General features: G+C 36.9%; 1 protein-coding gene across 4 annotated transcripts in view; it reads right to left on the bottom strand.

The window, feature by feature from the left end:
* Positions 1 to 2,836: 2,836 nt before the first annotated feature.
* The window catches only part of ZNF280C (zinc finger protein 280C), a 60,677-nt gene continuing 40,600 nt past the window's right edge, over positions 2,837 to 22,913 (bottom strand). For 2 of the 4 annotated variants that reach the window (XM_045793821.2, XM_045793820.2), the window contains 7 exons: positions 18,766 to 18,897; positions 17,070 to 17,389; positions 16,458 to 16,598; positions 9,700 to 9,762; positions 4,807 to 4,925; positions 4,615 to 4,663; positions 2,839 to 4,490 (listed from right to left, as the gene is read on the bottom strand). In XM_045793821.2, coding sequence (XP_045649777.1) covers positions 4,475 to 4,490; positions 4,615 to 4,663; positions 4,807 to 4,925; positions 9,700 to 9,762; positions 16,458 to 16,598; positions 17,070 to 17,389; positions 18,766 to 18,897 — 840 coding nt within the window. In that variant the 3' untranslated portion in view covers positions 2,839 to 4,474. Of the gene's footprint in view, positions 4,491 to 4,610; positions 4,664 to 4,806; positions 4,926 to 9,699; positions 9,763 to 16,457; positions 16,599 to 17,069; positions 17,390 to 18,765; positions 18,898 to 22,913 lie in introns of those variants that run through there. The other 2 variants (XM_045793823.2, XM_045793822.1) reach the window with 2 other exon arrangements.

Below are 22,913 nucleotides of genomic sequence, written 5' to 3'. Positions count from 1 at the left end.
AAAGTGAACAATTCAGTGGCATTTAGTACATTCACAATGTTGTATAACCATCTTTATTTAGTTCCTAAACATTTTCATCATACCCCAAGGTCAACCCTGTACCCATTAAGTAGTCACTCCCCATTCCCCACTGCCCTCTCAGCCCCTGGCAACACCAAACTGCTCTCCATCTCTATGGATTTATCTATTCTGGATATTACACATAAATGAAATTATACAATATGTGATCTCTTATGACTGGATTTTTCACCTAGCATGTTTTTGATGTCCATCTACCTTGTAGCATATATCAGTACTTCATTCCTTTCTATGGCTAAATATCACTCCACTGTATGAATATACTACAATTTATTTATTCCTCCATTTGTTGGTGACACTTGGGCTCTTTCCATCTTTCAGCCATTGTGAATAGTGCTGCTATGAACATGCATGTATGAGTATCTGAGTCCCTGCTTTAGATTCTTTTGCATATATACCTGGGAGCAGAACTGCTGGGTCATATGGTAATTCTTTTTTTTTTTTAAAGATTTTATTTATTTATTCGACAGAGATAGAGACAGCCAGCAAGAGAGGGAACACAAGCAGGGGGAGTGGGAGAGGAAGAAGCAGGCTCATAGCGGAGGAGCCCGATGTGGGGCTCGATGTGGGGCTCGATCCCACAACGCCGGGATCACGCCCTGAGCCGAAGGCAGACGCTTAACCGCTATGCCACCCAGGCGCCCCCATATGGTAATTCTATGTTTTAACTTCTTGAGGAACTGCTAAACTGTTTTCCACTGTTGCTGAACCATTTTACATTTCCCCCAGCCTTGTGTGAGGGTTCCAATTTTCCCTTCAGGACTTTTGCATTTGCTATTCTCCCTCTGGAATGCTCTTCTAATAGATAAGCCAGTGGCCTACTTCCTCACTTCCTCAGGTCTTTACTCAATGTCCTCTTCTCACAGAGGCCTATCCTGACCACCAAATTTAAAATGGCAACCTCCCAACCCCAGCCCATACTTACCATCCTCCTTGCCCACTTTATTTTTCTCCATAGCACTGATCATCATCTAACATACTATTTAATTTTCTTATTTTTTATCGTCTTGTTTTCCACCACTGAAATGTAAGCTCCACCGGGGAAGAGATTTCAGTCTGTTTTTTTCCAGCACCTAGAATAGTGTTAGGCACATAGTAAGTGCTCAGTAAGTGTTGGCTGAACAAGTAAGTGAGGCCTGAAGAAATGTTTTGGCGAAGTGTGACAAAAAAGAGCAAGAAACTATCTCTGTAGTTCAGAAGCTATTTTTCTAAGAATGGTGATGCATTGAAACTGGGCCAATCACACCTCTTGTTCACCTGTAACCTTTTAAAAAGCACACAGGCAAGAGATGGCTATTTCTGAAACAAATGAAAGAACTATTTAGAAAAGCCTGAGGGTAATGGGATCAAAATGTCAAGCTAAGACTCATTTGTACCAATTAAAACTCAACTAACTGCCTATAATAACCAAGCTTAGTGTTTACTGTTTGAAATGTTTTATTTAAAGAAAGTAAAAAAAAAATGGTGCTACAGGACACAGAACCTTAAGAATATTATACTTTCAGAAAATGAACCTAAGACATACTGTCAGAAATAGAATCCAATGGAAGAACAAAAAGATGTACCCCTACCTAAAATATTGCTATAGCAACAATGTAGTTTCTCATATTCTCAGACTACAACAGAGCCAGGGAAAATATCTGCATATAAAAAGAGAATCTATGTTGAAACCACAAAGAATTTATAACTGGACAAAAGTTTAAAACTTGATGTAATTAGTGCCGAATTTTTCACTTGAGAATGGTTAAGATGGCAAAATTTGGGTTATATATTTTCATTATAAGTTTTGAAAAGTAAAAAAAAAAATGGATAGAAAGATAGTGGATGAAGAAACATTCTGGGGACAGATATGGAAACAAAGACTCGAACATTGCCAAGTCTACTATTAAAAAACAAGTAATAGTAGAAACACTAATAAGAAACAACACTTTTGGAGATTTTGGAAAATCATTTACAGCAGAAATCAGTCTGGAAAACTAAAACTAATGGATTTAACTTTTTTGACTATGAATTACAAGAAGTAGACTGACTGTGTAACAGGTGGCCACTGAAACTGGCTTTCAATATGTTTCTGCTATAGGCTGAACGTTTGAATTCATATGTTGCAACCTAATCCCCAATGTGATGGTATTAGGAGGTGTGGCCTTTGGGAGATGACTGCATCAAGAGGGTGGAGCCCTCATGTGTGGGATTAGTACCCTCATAAATTAGACCCCAGAGAACTCTCTCACCCCTTCTGCCAGGAGAATACAGCAATATCCTTCTACGAACCTGGAAGTGGGTCCTCACTAGACACTGAATCTGCCAGTGCCTTGATCATGGACTTCCCAGCCTCCAGAACTGTGAGAAATAAATTTCTGTTGTTCATATGATACCTAGTCTGTGATACTCTGTTATAGCAGCCCAAAGGGACCAAGACCGTTTCAAAGTACAATTATAAGTATAAAGCAAAAGAAGTTCTGATGTTAAGATGAAAAAAACCGCTCATGATTGAGTCAAACAACTTTGGAGCCTGACCACCTTAATGGCTATTAAAGATCACAAAGGGACTTTGCCAGCCTCTAAAGTCCAAGAAATTAATAAAATATACATAGTGAGCTTTTAACTGTGCTGGAGGAAAAACTGCAAGATGCATTCAGTAAAGCTCTCAGTGCGTAGGCCAAGTAATCAGGCTTCCATGTAAGAAGCAAAGCAATGCTCCTACTTACATGATAAAATCTACAGCTTTTACATGAATAACTCCTGAGGCACTTTACCAATACAAATTTTATTAAAAAAATAAGTAATAACATCAAACTGTTCAGCAAATCTATATTCAATGTAACCAAAATAAACAAACACCAAAATAAAAAAAATATACATCTATATATATATGGGCAAGAAACAAGTGCATTTTTTGGTCCCAATATTTTCTGAATATATTATCTTTATCCAAAGGAATTACATTAATGGCTAAGAAGATATTATGTATTAGATGTACAGAAACATAACTTTAAATTTTGTTTTAAGGTCTGTAGGAAGTGTTTTTTGCCAATTCTTTATGTCTTTGAACTGATAATCACTAAGATAATGATAGTCCCAAGATAGAGGATGTAATAATGTCTAATGGTCAGAATAATTACCAAATCTAGAAGGTATCAATAGGTAGCTACATGAAATTTGTAGAGAATTCTAAAGAATTTCTTGAGGTTCTTAAAACAAAACAAAACAAACACAAAAGTTTTAGAGAGAAGAGATAAAAGTGGACATAACAAAACACACACTAATAAATTTGGTGAAGGACAATATAAAACCAAGATAAAATTAAACATAAAAAATTTTGAATACTAGTATTGCTGAAAACTCCTAGGGTTAATAATACTGGATAAAACTTCAAATGACAGTACAAATAACTATAACTTTGGAACTGTAGTTTTAGAAACTTGTTTTCCAAGAACATGAAAGTAACCTTGGTTCCCTACACAACCAGTTTTTATATTCCTTGGACTGCATGCATACTAGACAAAGATTAAAGGGCAGCAGCCAAAATGATTAAACTTCAACTTGGATGTTGAAGAATTGATTTGATGGGTCTTTCTTGGTTAGAATGAACCCATAAGCATAAGATCAAGAACCAAAGCCCCCAGTGGGAAGTTGTGCTCAATTTGGTGGGCCTTGAGGTCCATCTCTGGCCAAATTAGCATCAGCCTTATGGGAGGCCAGTCATGAAGGAAGGGACTCTCCCCAAGGTCTGATGTCTTAAGGCCACAATCTAGAGGAGGTCTCACAGTCAAATAATTCACATTCCTTGGAAAGAGAGAACAGGCATCAGTTGTGTCCAGCGAAGGGGGACACTGACCAGGAGTATCCTGGACATTTTTTGAAATTTCTGTGTTGCTTCTGCATCTGAAAAATATGAAAAATAGAACAATGACAGACAAGGAAAAAGGAAAAAGACAGCTATCTGACCTAAAAATGTAAGACTTATAAGAAATTAACTAAGAAACCAGACAAAACAGACAAAGAAAATGAATAGCCATATCATTTGGAATGCAATATTCTGAAGGCAAGTACAGCAGAGAAAAACACAAATTATTTTAAGCAAAGCAAAAAAAGACCATAGCAACAAAAGTTATTTTTGGAGAGAGCCAACTGGAGAAAAAAGCATATGTTAAGATATGTTAACCTGACACAAAGATAAGGTGGAATAAGAATCTAGTGCCATCTGAAAGCTGAAAAGAGCTGAATCAGAGCTAGTGTCATGAACTTGGCTGTTTAACCGCCTTCGTGTGAGAAAACACTTCAGAAGTTTGAACTTAGGAAACTGCCTTTGTGTAAGAAAACACTTCAGAACTTTGAACTTAGGAAATTCCAACTTGTCTTGCACCAGGTTGCACGAGCTCCATAGAGCAGGAATCTATTTCAACAAGCGGCTTTAAAAACAAAAACAAAAACAAAATACTTTAATATTTTTCATTTCTATTAATGATACATTTAAAAATGCAACAGTGCTAAAATCCATAAAAGAAAAATGCACTAAATGAAAATTAAACTTACTCAGAAGTGGGTTCAGAAGTAGGTTCAGAAGTTGAGGTACTTTCGGGAACTGAAATTAAAAGAAGAGTTTTACATTTAAAATAGTATAGATAATGAGTGAGACTATTAATACAGAAGAGCCCATATTGTGGCTGATCAAAAATACAGGAATAAATATCAGAAATTCAAAGTAACACAATCATATATACATACCATTCTCTATTATAACTTGGCAAGTATGAGTTTTGCGTTGACACAAGTGTTTAGCCATACGGTCTAAACCAGAAGAATCAGTTAGGAAGTCACATTTAAGGCACACTAGAGTAATGCCCCTATGAAGAAAAAAAGAAAGCAAAGGTTTTTAATCTTTTTAATCTTTTATGAAAAAGTCCATATAGCAAGTTTAATAATTATTTTTCCATGTAACAACTCTTGATTTGCTTTTTATGTGTCATGACCATCAATTTCCAATTTTGTTATATAAGCCTGATTTATCTGACATGGTACTCTAGAAAATGACAGAGCCATGTTTAAGTTATGCTAACATTCAGTGCTTTGTAAACTGTTCCCTCTCATATTGGTTGCTAAAAGACAGGGGTTAAGAGACTTAAAACCCAGTCGTGGCTCCACTAACAATTTGTAGAGCATGTGCAAGTCACATTCTTTCTGTGTCTCCGCCCATCTGGAAAGCAAGGACATAATATTCATTCAACATACATTTCTTTTTTAAAAAATTTTTATTTATTTATTTGACAGACAGAGAGTGAGAGCAAGGGAGAGAACAGCAGAGGGAGAGAGAAAAGCAGGCTCTCTGCTGAACAGGGAGACCAATGCAGGACTTGATCCCAGGACCCTGGGATCATGACCTGAACCGAAGGCAGACACTTAATCAACTGAGCCACCCAGGTGCTCCTCAATATACATTTCTGAGGACCTTCCTCACACACTCCATACTACTAGGTGTTGTGGATACAAGAGTGAACAAAAAAGAGGGTAAACTCTGTGGAGCCTATAATCTAGCATCTTATTTTAGTGGTGATAAAATTAGAAAAGAAATGGGAAGGTTTTAAAAATAAATCATGTAATTTAATTATTGTTATTATCTGTCAGTTAACGAGCATAAGCATACTTTTACAGTTCATTGGATACTTTAGACTTAAGTACTTCACTTGTATAGGAATAAAAACCAGTAGCATACCTTAGGCTGACTTCTCTCCCCTGTGGCTCTAGTCTTTTTTAAAAAAAGATTTATTTATTTTGAGAGAGAGAGAGAGAGCATGCATGTGCGAGCAGCGGGAAGGGGAGAGAGAGAATCTTTCAAGCTGACTTCCCCACTGAGAGCAGGGCCCACCTGCCAAGGGGGGCTCCATCCCATGACCCATGAGATCATGACCTAAGCTGAAACCAAGAGTCGGATGCTTAACTGACTGAGCCACTCAGGCACTCCTACCGCAGCTCCAGTCTTAACAGCCTGCTGTGTATTTATACCTGGCTGTCATGCTGGCACATCAAAAATGATCTTCATAAACTGAAATTGTACTTTCTTCTCCACCCACGAAAACTATTCCTCCTAACTAATCTCTCTTATGATGTCATGCTCCCAACACAAAGGCTCAAAATTTGACTCTCTTTCTTCTAAAAACAGTCAATATTTCAAATATTTTATAATACTAACAATTTATTGAGCACTTAACTCTGTGCCAGGCTGAGGGTTTTAGACATATCTTATTAAATACTAAAACAAACCAAAGGTGTAGGTGCTATAATTATTTTATTTATTTATTTATTTATTTATTTATTTATTTATTTATTTATGTTTTTTTATTATATTATGTTAGTCACCATACAGTACATCCCCGGTTTTCGATGTAAAGTTCGATGATTCATTAGTTGCATATAACACCCACCCACTGCACCATGCAATACATGCCCTCCTTACTACCCATCACCGGTCTATCCCATTCCCCTACCTCCTCCCCTCTGAGGCCCTCAGTTTGTTTCTCAGAGTCCATAGTCTCTCATGTTTCATTCCCCCTTCTGATTACCCCCCTTTCTTTATCCCTTTCTTCCCCTACCGATCTTCCTAGTTCTTATGTTCCATAGATGAGAGAAATCATATGATAATTGTCTTTCTTTGCTTGACTTATTTCACTTAGCATTATCTCCTCCAGTGCTGTCCATGTTGCAGCAAATGTTGAGAATTCGTTCTTTCTGATAGCTGAGTAATATTCCATTGTATATATGGACCACAACTTACCACACTGAGATACCACCTTACGCCAGTTAGAATGGCAAAAATAGACAAGGCAAGAAACAACAATTGCTGGAGAGGATGTGGAGAAAGGGGATCCCTCCTACATTGTTGGTGGGAATGCAAGTTGGTACAGCCACTCTGGAAAACAGTGTGGAGGTCCCTTAAAAAGTTAAAAATTGAGCTACCCTATGACCTAGCCATTGCACTACTGGGTATTTACCCCAAAGATACAGATGTAGTGAAGAGAAGGGCCATATGCACCCCAATGTTCATAGCAGCATTGTCCACAATAGCTAAATCGTGGAAGGAGCCGAGATGCCCTTTAACAGATGACTGGATTAAGAAGTTGTGGTCCATATATACAATGGAATATTACTCAGCTATCAGAAAGAACGATTTCTCAACATTTGCTGCAACATGGACGGGACTGGAGGAGATAATGCTAAGTGAAATAAGTCAAGCAGAGAAAGATAATTATCATATGATTTCTCTCATCTATGGAACATAAGAACTAGGAAGATCAGTTCAAAATCATTAGCCATCAGGGAAATTCAAATATTACTTTTTTTAAAATAAAGGACAGGGTCAAGTTTAATAACCTACCAAGGCCAAAATTAGATTGAAAGTGAGCCCTTTAATTCCAGAGTCCATGTTCTTAAATAGTGTGCTACCACTTTACCACCTTAACCCAGATTCTTATTAAATCAGTCTTAACTACCGTAATAGTCTTAAACAGTCTGTGTGTCTCATGCAGCTACATCTTACCTCATAAGCCCTCCACACTGATCTTCCTTGACTCTACACAAAACACCAACAGTTTCCCCAATGGGTCCAAACTCCCTAACCTAGTTTTCAAAGATTCCACAATCTATATCTGAGCCAAAACTATTCCCCCAGACTTTGATCTTAATACTACATTATATAAAATTCATGTTGCATCTAAATTGAACTAGTCATTCATTGTATATGCCTTCTGCTCTTTACTTTCTGTACTTTTATTTATACTATTTCTTCCAACTAGAATGCCCTTGTGCTTCTTCTATGTGGAAGTCTCTCCCCTCCCTTTGAAATCAGTAACTCTCACAGCACTTATTGTGAACCTTCCTATATTACTGTAGTTACTTATATTCACACCTTATCATAAATTGTACATTCCTTGAAGGTTTGTACCAAGCCTTCTTCATCACTGTCAGCCTAATGGGAACTGCTACATTGCGTTATATATAATAGGTGCACAATAAATAAAAAATGAACATTGCATTTTAACAAAATAGTAATTACACAATTTACTGCTTTATAAAATTATAAATATGCTAAGTCCCATACACAGAAATTAATCAACTTTCTATTTAAATCTGAGGCCCATGCAAGTTAAGAAAAAAAGCATCTCAGATCTTTAAAGTCATAGAATCAATTCAAGAATCAAGCACCAAGCACACAACTGAGCTTGACAACAGTGAGGTAAAAATCAAATTAAACTCTCTAATCTTTAGAATTAATAAATCCCTTTTCATTCTTACAAAATTTTCCAGTAAAATTCTACTTCCTTGAATTTAGTAATATTTTAAAAATAGCATGAATATATTTTTACAGGAGAATCAAACTTTCCTCTGCCTATGAACTGTTGGTCCAACATCATCCACATACATTATTTTCAACATATACACTAATTTACTCAAAATCTTTACAGAATGCCTACCATGTGTCAGGCACTATTCAATGCTCGGTAAACATCTGGCATAGATAAATATCCAAACCATACACATTCTAGTGAGAAGACACAGATAATAAACAAAAGAGTGAAGTATACAACGTGTTGGAAAGTAAAAAGTGAAGAAAAATAAAACAATAAAGGGAGATAGGGAGTGGTGGGAATGGGGCTCAAGGGAAAGAATGCTAGTTTGAATGCAGTGGTCAAAGAAAGCCTCACTCATTGAACTAGAGACTTGAAGGAGGTGAGAGAGCTAGCTATGCAGATATCTACGGAAGAGTCAACAAGGCAGAACGAATAATAAATACAAAGATCCTGAGATCTATCACCCCCTCCTCCACTTTCCCACTAAGCCAAAGCATCAAAATAAGTACTGGCTAAACTTAAGTCTTTGTCTTAGCCTGGTGCTACCAAGATCTTGGCACTGTAATTTCAAATAGCAATGACGACATGAGCAAAATAATTAAACAAAGGAATATGAAGTCAAAAGAAATCAGAAGAATGTGGGAAAAAATGATGCTCACTGGATTCTGAGCTAAGGGTGTGTGGTATAATCAAAGTTAATTATCAGTGCCTTTAGAAATGTTCATCAGCAATTACTTTTGTAAGCAGGTTGTATATTTTTATCTCAAAATTTAAAAAACCCCTAAGAATTATGAAGGCTGTATATTGATCAAAACCAGTGTTATTCAATTTACTAGATATCTTTTTTTTTTAAAAGATTTTGTTTATTTATTTGACAGAGAGACAGCCAGCGAGAGAGGGAACACAAGCAGGGGGAGTGGGAAAGGAAGAAGCAGGCTCCCAGCAGTGGAGCCTGTTGTGGGGCTAGGTCCCAGAACTCCGGGATCATGCCCCGAGTCGAAGGCAGAGGCTTAATGACTGAGCCACCCAGGCGCCCCTATTTTTTTATTTTATAATGCAAATCCATGAAAGTTTCATCTTAATGCCTAACGCCACTGAAACAAAGTTTAGCTAGAAAACATAGGCTATTTCCCCTTGATCTATGATATAATGAATAGAACTGTCTTATGTCTGGTAGCAATCATTCATTTTCCAAACAAGGTACTTAAGCATCAGGTTAAAAAAAAAGTTACTACAATTTTTCAATAGAGAGAATGGAAAAAGCGCAACTAGTTACCTGAGAGTTCCAGAATGCTTCTTAAAAATATAAAACCGTTTACTCGGATGGTTGCTATGAGAGCTGGAAAGAAAACAGACAAATGAGATTTTATTACACAATAAATGATATTAATTTTATGACATTTCAAAGTCCATGTTTAGTTTTTTGGTTATGAATAAAAGATCATGACCTAAAATTTTAAATTCCATTCTTCTGTTTTAATTCAAGTTTTTTATCTTACATTTCATTTTACCTGTGTATTTACTTTTCTTCTTTTTTTAAAAAAGATTTTATTTATTTATTTGACAGAGACAGAGACAGCCAGCGAGAGAGGGAACACAAGCAGGGGGAGTGGGAGAGGAAGAAGCAGGCCCATAGCGGAGGAGCCTGATGTGGGGCTCGATCCCAGAACGCCGGAATCACGCCCTGAGCCGAAGGCAGACGCTTAACCGCTGTGCCACCCAGGCACCCCTTACCTGTGTATTTTCTAACAACATATTTCCCTGAGAATATTCTTAAATGATCAGTACCTTCACCATTATAAACAAAACAAAACAAAACTCTCAAAGTTAAAAATGCAAAGAGCATTAAATTAAATTTTTACAACTGTTAAGAGTTGAAAACAATTAAAAAGGTATTTGCTAATAATGTATTTTGCTATAATATAAATTGTTATGAATAATAATTATCACTTTCTTATCTTAATATACTTAGCAAGGGGGGAGAATCTGGATGATCCTTGAAGTGCTACTCGGGCTAAATTACATTACCTTTACCTGCCATCGGTAAAACGAAACATTTAAAGAATCTTTTGCAATTATTAGGAGAGCCTTTAGGGAAAGCAAAGCAGAGCTCATGAGTTAAAACAATACTTCTTCTATGCACAGAACAACAACAACAAAAAAACACCACTAACCCAATTTTGCAGCCAATGGCAATAGCTTTTATACCCCCTTTTATTTTTATTTTTTAAAGATTTATTTATTTGAGAGAGAGAGAGAGAGTGCAAGAGCAGGGGGAGGAGCAGAGGGATAAGGAGAGAGGATCCTCAAACAGACTCCCTACTGAGCGTGGAGCCCGGCATGGGGTTTGATTCCCGGACCCTGAGATCATGACCTGAGCTGAAATCAAGAGTTAAGCACTTCACTTACTGAGCCACCCAGGCATCCCTATACCCCCTTTTAAACTGATAAGGAGAGCTTTCCTGTATTAGAAAGGCAGGATTAGCCAGGAGTAGCACAGCACAGTATTACTCAAAGTGTGGTTCATGGACCAGCAGCATCCATATCATCTGGGAACTCATCAGAAATACAAAGTCTCAGGTCCCACTCTAGACCTGCTGAATTGATTGCTGGCAGTGAGGCCCAGAAATCAGTTTCAACAAGTTTTTCAGGTGATTCTTATGCAAGCTAAAGTTTGAGAAACACTAGCTGCCCTAGCTTGCACTGACAGACCCAAACCAGCCAACACACCAAGTCAATGATCACCCTTAGACAAAAGGTACCTATCACCAGCATACCATGTACGCAGGGGGGTGGGGGGACGATTCTGGCTAGCTATAATCCCATGAAAATAGCTGCAGAATCGAGGCCGTGCTGAATACAAAGAATTGCTTTCTCAAGTAGATAAGACAGACACATATTTAATGAGGCAGAATAGCTGAATGGTACAGAACTCAAAGGCAGGAATGATTCCTATGAGTGGCTGTGGTGATCAGATACTTCACAGAAGGTAAACTGAGAGGGAAGGAGAGTGGTAGTCCAAGGAATAACAAAGAATAAGGAAAATCACTTTAGATATTGAATATGAAACAAACTATATGTTGGGGAAGATTAATTTGGGGGGCCTGATTTGTTACAGAGTTGGTGGTGGGCTGGGAATAAAGGTACTCAACCTCTAAGAAAATGAGACTTCTGTAGGTACAGAACTCAAGTCTATGACAAAAGTCCATACTGGGTCAGGATGTACCATTTATAGGAGGAGGTACCTGAGGCAACAAAGAAAGCAAGACAGCACTGAATTAGGGGAAATGCAAAGGCCCTTAAAAAGTAGGAGTGGAAACTTACGGTTCTTTATGAGGCTAAGTAAGTGCTCCATGTGTGTGATGACAATGCAGTGCAAGGTTGGGGCTCACTGGAAATTAGGAAAAAGTTATGAAGGAAGCCTGAGGCCAACTGGGAATATTTTGGGATAGAATGGTATTGGAGGTCCTAGAAGACAGTTAAGAACCTATGGAAAATGGGAGGCAGGAGGACAGAATGACCATGGGTTTAAGAAACACAAAATATTTTCCAATTTAATCTCCTATAAATTAGGGGCAGAATTAAAGCTCCATTGGGGTAGCCATGTGTTTGGCACAGAATAAAAGACCAGCATTCATAACTGCTATCAAAATACCAATAACATTTTTCACAGAACTAGAAAAAATAATCCTAAAGTTTGTATGGAAACGCAAAAGACATCGAATAGCCAAAGCAATCTTGAAAAAGAACAAAACTCCAGGTATTACAATTCCAGATGTGAAGATATACTAGAAAGCTGTAGTGATCAACACAGTATGGTACTGGCACATAGCTCAGTGAAACAGGACAGAGAGCCCAGAAATAAACCCACACTTACATGGTTAATCAATCTATGTCAAAGGAGGCAAGAATATGCCATGGGGGAAAACACAGTCTCTTTGACAAATGGTGCTACAAAAACTGGACGGCCACATGCAGAAGAATGAAGCTGGACCACTTTCCTACACCACACACAAAAATAAACTCCAAATGGATGAAAGACCTAATGTGAGGCCTGAAACCATAAAACTCCTAGAAGAAAACATAGACAGTAATTTCTTTGACATCAGCTGTAGAAACATTTTTCTAAATATGTCTCCTCAGGTAAGGGAAACAAAAGCAAAATTAAACTATTTGGACTACACCAAAATAAAAAGCTTTTAAATTTTTTTTTTATTTTTTTAAATTTTTAAGTAGGCTCCACACCCAGAGTGGAACCCAACACAGGGCCTGAACTCATGACAATGAGATCAAGACCTGAGCTGAGATTCAGTCTGATGCCTAACCAACTGAGCCACCCAGGGGCCCCCAAAATAAAATGCCTTTGCACAGCAAAGGAAGCCATCAGCAAAACAAAAAGGCATCCTACTAAATGGGGGAAAAATTTGCAAATGTTATATCTGCTTCTCCCTCTCCCTCTGCCCCTCCCCTGCCTTGCTTGTGCTCTCTCTTGCGTGCATGTGCACGTGCATGTCCTCTCTCTCAAATAAATAAGTAAAATCTTAAAAAAGAGTACATGTATCTTGATGAACACTGAGCAATGTATAGAACTGTTGAATCATTATATTGTACACCTGAAACTAATGTAATTGTATGTTAATTATACTTCAATGAAAAATATACCAGCATTTTTTCCCAGCAGTATACTGAGAGAAAGATTTGCTGGGGCCTGGTTCAGGGCAACCAAGGTACAGAAATCCCTGTAGTAGTTGGGAGGCAGAGATGGACATTCAGGAAGCCACTGTGAATGGTGGCAGATCAAGAGAGCACCACAGGCTTCAGAAACTTAAAGTGTGTTATTTTCAGTTGATGTTCCACATTTCCGCAAATGACACCTTGAGACAAACTGAGCTTAAAGAGTACTGGGGTGATAGTAGTTTGGATCCCAGACAGAAAATAATGTTTGACTTATTTTTGTTCTTTATAGATGCCAGTGGGTCAAAGTTGAAAATATCTATCAAAACTGATGAAGAGATGGATCTCAGGAAAACTCAACATTGAAATTGGAGGATTTACAGTTGAAAGGCAAAACAAAATTCTGAGTGATTAAGATATCAAGAAAGGGAATGTAAAGAGGCAAGAAGAGTTGAAAAAAAGAAAAGGTAAGGAAATAAAGGCAACCTACTGAATGGGAGAAGATATTTGCAAACGACATATCGGATAAAGGGTTAGTATCTAAAATATATAAAGAACTGATACAACTCAACACCCAAAAAACAAATAATCCAATTAAAAAATGGGCAGAAGACATGATCAAACATTTTGCCAAAGAAGACATCCAGATGACTAACAGACACATGAAAAGATGCTCAACATCAGAGAAATGTAAATCAAAACTGCAATGAGATATCATCTCACACCTGTCAGAATGGCTAAGATCAAAAACACAAGAAACAAGTGTTGGCAAGATTGTGCAGAAAAAGGAACTGACATGTACTGTTGGTGGGATGCAAACTGGTGCAGCCACTCAAAAACAGTATGACGGTTCCTCAAAAGTTAAAAACTGAACTACCCTAGGATTCAGTAATCACACTACTGGGTTTTTACCCAAAAAATGCAAAACATTAATTCAAAGGGATACATGCACCGCTATGTTTATTGCAGCATTATTTACAATAGCCAAACTATGGAAGCAGCCTAAGTGTCCACTGACAGATGAATGGATAAAGACACACACACTCAATGGAATATTATATTACTCAGCAATAAAAAGAATGAAATCTTGCCATTTGCAATGATGTGGACGGAGCTAGAGAATATAATGCTAGGCAAAATAAGTCAGAGAAAGATAAACACCATATGATCTCACTCATATGTGGAATTTAAGAAAAAAGCAAATGAGCAAAGGAAAAAAAGAGACAAAACCAGAAACAGACTCTTAACTACAGAGAACAAACTGATGGTTACCAGAGGGGAGGTGGGTGGGGGATGGGTGGGATAGGTGATGGGGATTAAGAGCACACTTCTCATGATGAATACTGAGTAATGCATGGAATTGCTGAATCACTATACTGTACACCTGAAACTAATATAACACTATGTTAACTATACTGGAATTAAAATGAAAAACTTAAAAAGTAAAACAATGTCTGAGGCAAAAAAAAAAAAAAGAAGAAGTAATGAAATAGAGGAGTAGCTGAAAGGGAAGAAAAAAATGATGGTAACATATTAAGAGAAGTTGAGGAGAAGATTTTCAAAAGTGAGTGATCAAAGTATCAAATATTCTAAAGAAGTGACAGAAAAGTAAGAATGAAAACTAGTGAGTATATTTAGTGATTAGGGTATGATGGACTGATACTTTTTAAAGGGGCAGCTTTATCTAATAGGTGGGGGCGATACTCAAATTACAAAGGGTAAAGAAGTGGCAAGTAAAATAGTAAAGAAACTCTTTAAAATATTGACAGTAAAAGGAAGACAAGAAAATATGCAAAGCAAAGGCAGAGCTCCTTCATCCTAAAAAAAAAATGCGTGAAAATATGTGCAGGCAGAAGGAATGTGGTAGAGAGAAAGAGATGAAATGAAGACACAAAATAACTGAATAAGGTTCTGGAGAAAATGGAAGAGATGAGGGACAGGATTTGCTTTCAAAAAGTGAGAAATGTATTTTTCTGAGATTAATGTCTGGATAAAAGGGAGAAAAACTTGAGGTAGAAAAAAGTTAATCCTGGGAAAAATGAGAAGGATGACCTCTGAGTAATTAGTAGGAACGAGACTAACAACTAAGAGACTAGAATAAAATCTTGAGGGTACTGAAAAGGATTTAAACAGATGTTGTAGATAAAAAAACAAAGCTATTTTTAAAAACACAGAACCAAATTAAAGTTAAAAAATCACAAATTCAGAGCTAATTAAATCAAGTGCAGTTTGGTAGTTTGGAAAGGAGCACAGCGAAAGATCGAAAACGATAAGAGATTCACGGACAGCAAGTTTTAAGCATGTTTGAAGATGTAAAAGATTCAAGGATAAAAAGCAAGCAACATTCACAACAGATGACCTTAAGGGTGAGGTTGATATGAAGTTAGATTGGTGCTGCTAGACTGGAAAGAAGGGTCAAGACTCTGAAAATCATGAGGTAATGAGAATTCAAAATGAATAAATATTGTATATGATGAGCTAAGTTGGGACAGTGGTAAGGAGGGGGGGATAACATATAACAGGGGTCTTGTTATGATCTGCAAGAAAACCACTTTTATCAGTTATATCTTATTTCTGACTGAAAATAAATGGAACTACCTCAGGTTGAATAATCAACTTAGCATATGTATATCTGAACAATTTTTATGTATTTAAAAAAATCCTTCCTGAAACAATAAAGTAAGCTGCTATTAATGAGGTCCAAATGAAAGTAATGTGGTCTCTGAAGTCTTTATCTAGCATAGAGTACATGGTAGCTGCTCAAATAACATAAATTGAATTGATGTATGAAATGGAATTCTAACTGTAGCATCATGACTAGAATATCCTTATAGTCTCTCATTTCACATTTCATTGAATGAATGCAAAGATAAATGGCTTGAAAGACTAATGGACAGAAAGATGGATAAAAGGAAGGGGGAGAAGGAAGGGAGGGTGGGGAGGGAGAAAGTGCACTCATGTGAGCACCAGTAATATTCTTAGCATCTTTGACAAACCTGGAGTCTCTCAAAGTGACTGCTTTGAATAGGATAACACTCATGTGATTACACGTATTTATTTGATAAATATTTTGAAAACATTAAAAATTTTATGCCTGAGAATAACCACTTGTTAAAAGACTTAGAAAAACAAATTTCCCAAACAAACCTATTCTAATTTCATTAGTCTAACTGCTCTTAAAAATTTCTGTCCTCTAATTTCATGATTTATCACATGGGAAAATATTAAGTAATATCCTAGAAATTCCCTATTGCTCAATCCTTTTAGCTCCTTGATGTGACAACTAATAGGACAACTTTATTTTTTAAAAACAAACATCTTAATGGGAATTTTGATTGGTGGTGTACATGTTTAACTTACCTCACCATATGATTTATAAAGGCTTTGTTACAGTTAGTGTTGTATTTGCAAAAATTACAATGGATATATATCGAAAAGTGGCTTGCAAAATCTTTAATTTTGGAATGACACTCAATGCACTTGTGAATGCCTCGACGACACCTTACAGAAACAGAAAAAACAAGATGAAAATATATCATGAAACAAAAATAATAAGGTAAAGCCTTATTAATGTTTTATCAACTGAAGCTAAGATGTTTAAATTAACACCTTTAAATAGAGACATAATTTGAGAATTTGATTTGAAACAGTAAGCTAGAATAAGTGTCAAAAATCAAACACCAGTTAATGTTTCCCTGGAATAAAAAGGATCACATTAATCAATTCAACTATCACAAGATATAAGCACAAAATAGAAGATTAGTGTAACTGATAATTATATAATGAACACTAATTCCAGTTCTGCTCAGCAGTTGTAAAGGGTACCTTTTTATTATCTACTTAGCCTTTATGCCAGACAAGTGATTAGCATGTAACCGTGCAAGGGACTTGTGATATGGTAAATTATATTAAAATAAACCTTTAATATTTAATATTCAATTAGTATTATATATCAGGAATAAAAGATATTACCTTAAGTTCTTCAAAGCTATGCTGATTTTATTCTTTCTGTTGCGTTGTTTCTTTTGCTTGTAAGAGGTTTTAGTTTTAGTCTTGCATTTAGATGCACCTCTACCTCGTTTACTGGCATTAGGTTTAGTTGCAGTGGAGACAGCTGCATGAAGCTTACTTGTCTTAGATTTACTTGTATTAGATTTTGTGGGATTTTTAGCAGCTGTACTTTTAGACTTTGCAGGTGAGAGCTGAAAAGAAGAAGTGCTTGGAACACTACTACTGGGAGATGTAGTAACTGGTTTTGAATGAAGTGGTCCAATTGAGGCTCGAATAGTAACCTATAAAAATGAAGGGAAAAAATATATATGTATTTTAGAAAACTAGGCATCACATTAATATTGAAAAGTTTACTGCATGCCTTGACATTATAGTTCATTGGTTTTTGACAAGAGTACCAAAACAACTCAGCAGAGGAAACAATAGTTTTATCAAACAAATGGTGCTAGCACAACTGGATATCTAGATGCAAAAGAATGAATTTGGACCCCTACTTCATACTAGATACAAAAATTAACTCAAAATGTATCAAGGATCAAATTGTAAGAGCTAAAACTACAAAACTCTTAGAAGAAAACATAGGAGTAAATCTCCATGATTTGGGGTTAGGCAATGACTTCTTAGATATGATAGCAAAAGCACAATGACCAAAGAAAAAATAGATTAAATGGACTTCATAAAAATTTTAGACTTTTGTGTTTCAAAGGACACTGTTAAGAAAGTGACAAGACAACCCAGAGAATGAAAGTATTTGCAAATCATATTTCTTCTTTTTTTTTTTTAAAGATTTTATTTATTTATTTGTCAGAGAGAGCGAGCGAGCGAGAGCGCACAAGCAGGGTGGGCAGCAGGCAGAGGGAGAAGCAGGCTCCCCCACTGAGCAAGGAGCTGGATGTGGAACTCAATCTCAGGACCCTGGGGTCATGACCCGAGCTGAAGGCAGGTACTTAACCAACTGATCCACCCAGGCAACCCGCAAGTCATATTTCTAATAAGGGACTTGTATACTGAATATATAAGGAACTGAGAGTAGACTTAGTAACACCAATTTCAACAAAGCATGGCATTCAAGGCACTATGATAGATGCTAGGACACAAAGATAACCTAAGCATAATTCTTAACCTTACAGTCTAGCAGCTGAAGCAGACATATGCTGCCAACTGGAAGAGCTCATGAATAGCCTATAGAGTATTGAAACAACTTACTGATTCAGTCTACAGTTAATCTAGTTGCACTCAATACAAAGGAATATGCTCCAATATAGCACGTGCCAGTTAACTCAAAAAACAATGGATATTAGTTTTTCCTTCCCAACATAAGAATGACAAAACCTAAGGGACGCCTGGGTGGCTCAGTTGGTTAAGTGTCTGCCTTCTGCTTGGGTCATGATCCCAGGGTCCTGGGATGGAGTCCTGTATCAGGTTCCTTGCTCAGCGGGCAGCCTGCTTCTTCCTCTGCCGGCTGCTCCCCCTGCTTGTGCTGGCTCTCTCTGACAAATAAATAAATAAAATCTTAAAAAAAAAAAAGAATGACAAAACCTAAAATTAAATCTTAATGACAAGCAGAAGTTAATTTTTAATATTATAGATTAAGCCAGGCAGGAATTTACTTCTATTATCACACAAAATGTTAAAATGCAACATATTTAAAACTCACTTTTGTACCAGGAGGCAATCCTTCTAGCTCTTTAGGCTTTATAAAGGTCCGATGCTGGGTCTTGTGATCCAGTTTCTCTTTGCAGGTCAAAAATTGGAGTCTGCATTTTGTACAACGATGAACTCCTTTTTTCTGTTTACAAAAAACATTAAAAATACTATCAGAAACAATAACTTCTACCACCACAAATCCTGGGACCTGAAGTTGCTCTTAATTATAATAGCTAAATAATTTTTAAAAACCAGTATTTTACCATATCCCATCATAAATAATGCCAAATATTATTTCATTTTTAAAAACACTGCTTGCATTAGTATTTGAGTTTCAAAAGTATTTGTGGGGCGCCTGGCTCGCTCAGTCGGTAGAGCATACAACTGTTGATTTCAGGGTTTTAAGTTCGAGTCCCACATCGGGTGTAGAGATTACCTAAAAAAAAAAAATCTTAAAAAAAAAAGTATTTGTTACCATATAGGCAATCAAAATGAAAATTATATCAGGTTAAAATGTGACAAGTCCTATACTTTTGTAGTGTGAAAGCTTTTTTAATTATAAATTTGAAGTATAAACCACTCAAGCACATGATACTGTGAAAATGAGTTATACTATATTTTTATCCTAGAAAAGATCAAGTTATTTTTAATTTTTAAAATTTCTATTTGTTTCACAAAAAAATTGAAATTCCTAAAGCCAAACAAATTTAATTAATTTAAATTTAAACAGACACAGGTGGCTAGCAGCTGTGATAGTGGACAGCATGGGTGTAGAAGTACAAATCAGAACAACTGATTCCAATCTACTGTCGGAGAACCCCTTGACTAGGTCCCTTCTCCAGCTCAGGCCTATTATTATTTTATCAATGGGAAATAGGACCCAAGAGAGATCTAAGTCATTTGTTCACAGCTAGTTAGTCTTCTAGTATATATTATCAATTGCAATTATGTATATGCCCTCATTAATTAAATTTTTAATATTTATATGTAAATTTAGAACATACAAGTGCAAACGAATGTTTTCTCCAAAGCTACATCTTAACAGGCCTGTCACTATTTCCATGTAAAGCACAAATAATCATTTAGGAAAAGCAAATGAGTTAACATAAAACAAAAGTAGTTACTGGTGCACAGCCGGCATTCGATAAATAAAAGTTCTTTAAAAATTTCAAAGCAATATAGAAATATGTTTGTATATTACAGTTTTAGTTTCATTTTTTAGACAATTTTAGAAGTATGGTGCATCGGATCATATCATAGGTACAGGCAATGTAAACAGATTCACCTAATATGTGCTCAAGAGAGAGAAGGAAAGAGGGAAAAAGATCTCAGTCAAGAAACAGCAAGATAACAGGAGAGACAGAAAATTCCCAAGAGTACAGTTCCCAGAAGTCTTTTCTCTGCCTGTACCTACACCTCATCCAGTTTCATGATTTTAAACAGTATCCATCCAAATGCCCACTCGACATCACTACTTGATATCTAATAGGCATTTCAAATTAATATGGACAAAACTGAACTCTAGATTTTCCCCCATCTACCTTGCAAAAAAAAAATCTGTTTCTTGCCCAGTCTTCCCAATATCTCAATATATGGGAACACCATTCTTGGTAGTGGCTCAGGACAAAAGAACCGGTTACTCTTAACTCTTGTCTTACTCTCACACCACACATTCACCAACCCATTAATGAGACCTGGCAGCTCTACCTTCAGAAATAATCTCCACTTTTTATCACCTGTTGAGCCACTAAATCAGTCAAGCCACTCACCTGGACTCTGACAATAGCCTCCTGCCTTCTTGTTTCCACTCTTTCCTCCTAACAATCTATTCTCTCCATAGCTGCCAGAGTCATCTCTCACATGCTTAAAGCCTCCAATAGCTTTCCATACCACACCAAAATCCTAACTCTGGCTCGCAAGACCCTACACCATCTGCTCTGCACTCTATTGGTACAATCTCCTTTCCTACTACTCTTCCTCCCACTTGTTTACCCACACTGGCCTTCTTGCTGCTCCTTGCTGCTCCTGCTTCTTGCTGCTCCTTGAACATCTAGATATACGCTCAGCTCACTGCCTACTTACTGTTTTCTCTCCTTGGAATGTTCTCTCCCAGATATCCACACCGCTAACCCCCATATTTTCTCTGGAGAGGCTCTCCTTGGCCACCCTATATAAAAAACAGAAACGGCTCCTTCACCTCCTAAGTCCTGGCATTCTCTACCCTCATGTGTTTTCTTCCCATGGTACTTATCACCAGCTGGCATACATATACATTCAGACATAATACAAATACTTTCTCCACTATAATGCAAATTCTAGAGAGCACAAACTTTGCTTTAGTTCACTTCTGTAAAACAGTCCCTGGCATATATTAAGTACTCAATAAATGTTTGTTAAATAAATAGTGAGGCAGACAGCAAGAGATTGACAGAGTGTGCACATGAGAAGCAGGGACAATTTAACTAGTTCAAAACGTGTGCCATTTCATTCAATGAGCATTTACCCAGAGCCCTGGGATGGGAGACATTAATCTACTATTCCCTTAGTTGGACTCAAGTCTTGCATGTCAAGTCTTATGCATGTATGCCTGAGATGTGGTAAGGAGGATAATACAGTACATCTTTAAATAATATGATGTTCAACCAAAAAATTGGTGATCTGTTCCGAGGATAGAGAATAACCTGTCTGGGTTGAACTTTTTGACAAACATGCTGTATTGTTTGGGTGATTTGAGGAATTTTCAAGGCTAATTCTGACTATCTGTAATATCTGCTTTGAGACCTAATGTCAGTAAAGGATATGACCCTATGGTAAAACCTTGGGCTTTAAGTCTATTTTTGGTATGCCATTTATTAGAGAGCATGACATTGGGCAAGTAACTTATTCTCCATAAAGCTTTGTTTCCTCATCGATGAAATGAGAATGATCACATTCCTGTTTTGTAGGGTGGCTGAGAGGGCTAAACAAGAAAATGCAAGTAAAAACACTATGACTGTCAAATGGCAAGTGATTAGTATATATTAACTACTTGTGACTTTTATAAAGATCTAATAAGAATATTTAACATATGTAAAATCCCTCATCCTTTCTTATAAGTTGTGTGAACTGCATTTGTTAGCTCTAAAATCACTTGAGACATGATAACATATTCTTTTTAGGAAAAGGTTACAAATAAGGTCTTTAAAAAGAATAAAATGAGCCATATATTCAATAATTCCCAATATCTAAAATCACACTTACATTACCTCAGTTACCAGCATAATCCTGCTCAGTTATGGTTTTTGAGCCTTTTGTGAACAACTGTGTAAATTCCAAGTACTTTGAAAAATGCCTGATGATCCTTCTGATGAATAGTCTTTCCTCTGTTGACTGCTGACTGCCTACCTCTTAGGTATTCCAAACTCACAAAAACTGGGCACCAATGGTGTGTCAGTAGTCCTCAAGACTACTCCCAAGTTTGATGATGCAGCAGAACTTATAGGACTTAGAAGTCGTTATACTAATAGATATGATTTAATATAGTGAAACGATACAGAGCAGGATTAATAAAGGGAAAAAGTGCATTGGGTGGAGTCTGGAGGATACTGGCACCAGTTTCCAAGTGCCCTCTCCCAATGGAGTTGCATAGGACATGCCTTAATCAATCTCCCAGCAACTAACTGCAGCAACATGTATGATGTGCTTTTTGCCAGGAAAGCTCTCTTGCGTCTAAGAGGCCAGGGTTTTTTTTACAGGGTTCAGTCACCAAATCTTCACTCTCCCAGAAGAATAGCAGGTGCTCCCATAATCATACTTTCCGTACAAATAATCTAGAAAAGCTTGTACAACATGGCTCAAGGTTCCAGGCATGTAAAACACCCATCAATTAATAACAAAGGCTTAGTTTCCAGGAGTTAGCCAAGGGCCAATTACGCAAGTAGACCCTTCTGAAAATGTACACAATTTGAACAACTCAGACCTGCTGGGTTAACTCTTTCTTTCCTATACCCGTGGCAAGTTAAGACATACAATTCAGGGTATGAAGAGTGACTACAGATCAGGTAAGCCACTTAAGAGACACAGTCCTCATACTGGGTCCATCCATCTCTTTCTTACCTTTCTAAGGATACCATTACTCTCCTTACATCTATACCTCACTCTGGAGCTTAGGAAAGCATG

This window comes from Ursus americanus, chromosome X, assembly GCF_024610735.1.
Source record: "Ursus americanus isolate L20-20 chromosome X, mUrsAme1.1.p, whole genome shotgun sequence".
Lineage (NCBI taxonomy): Eukaryota > Metazoa > Chordata > Mammalia > Carnivora > Ursidae > Ursus > Ursus americanus.
Note: the sequence above shows the minus strand (reverse complement) of the source record. Positions and strands in the feature narration are given on the sequence as shown.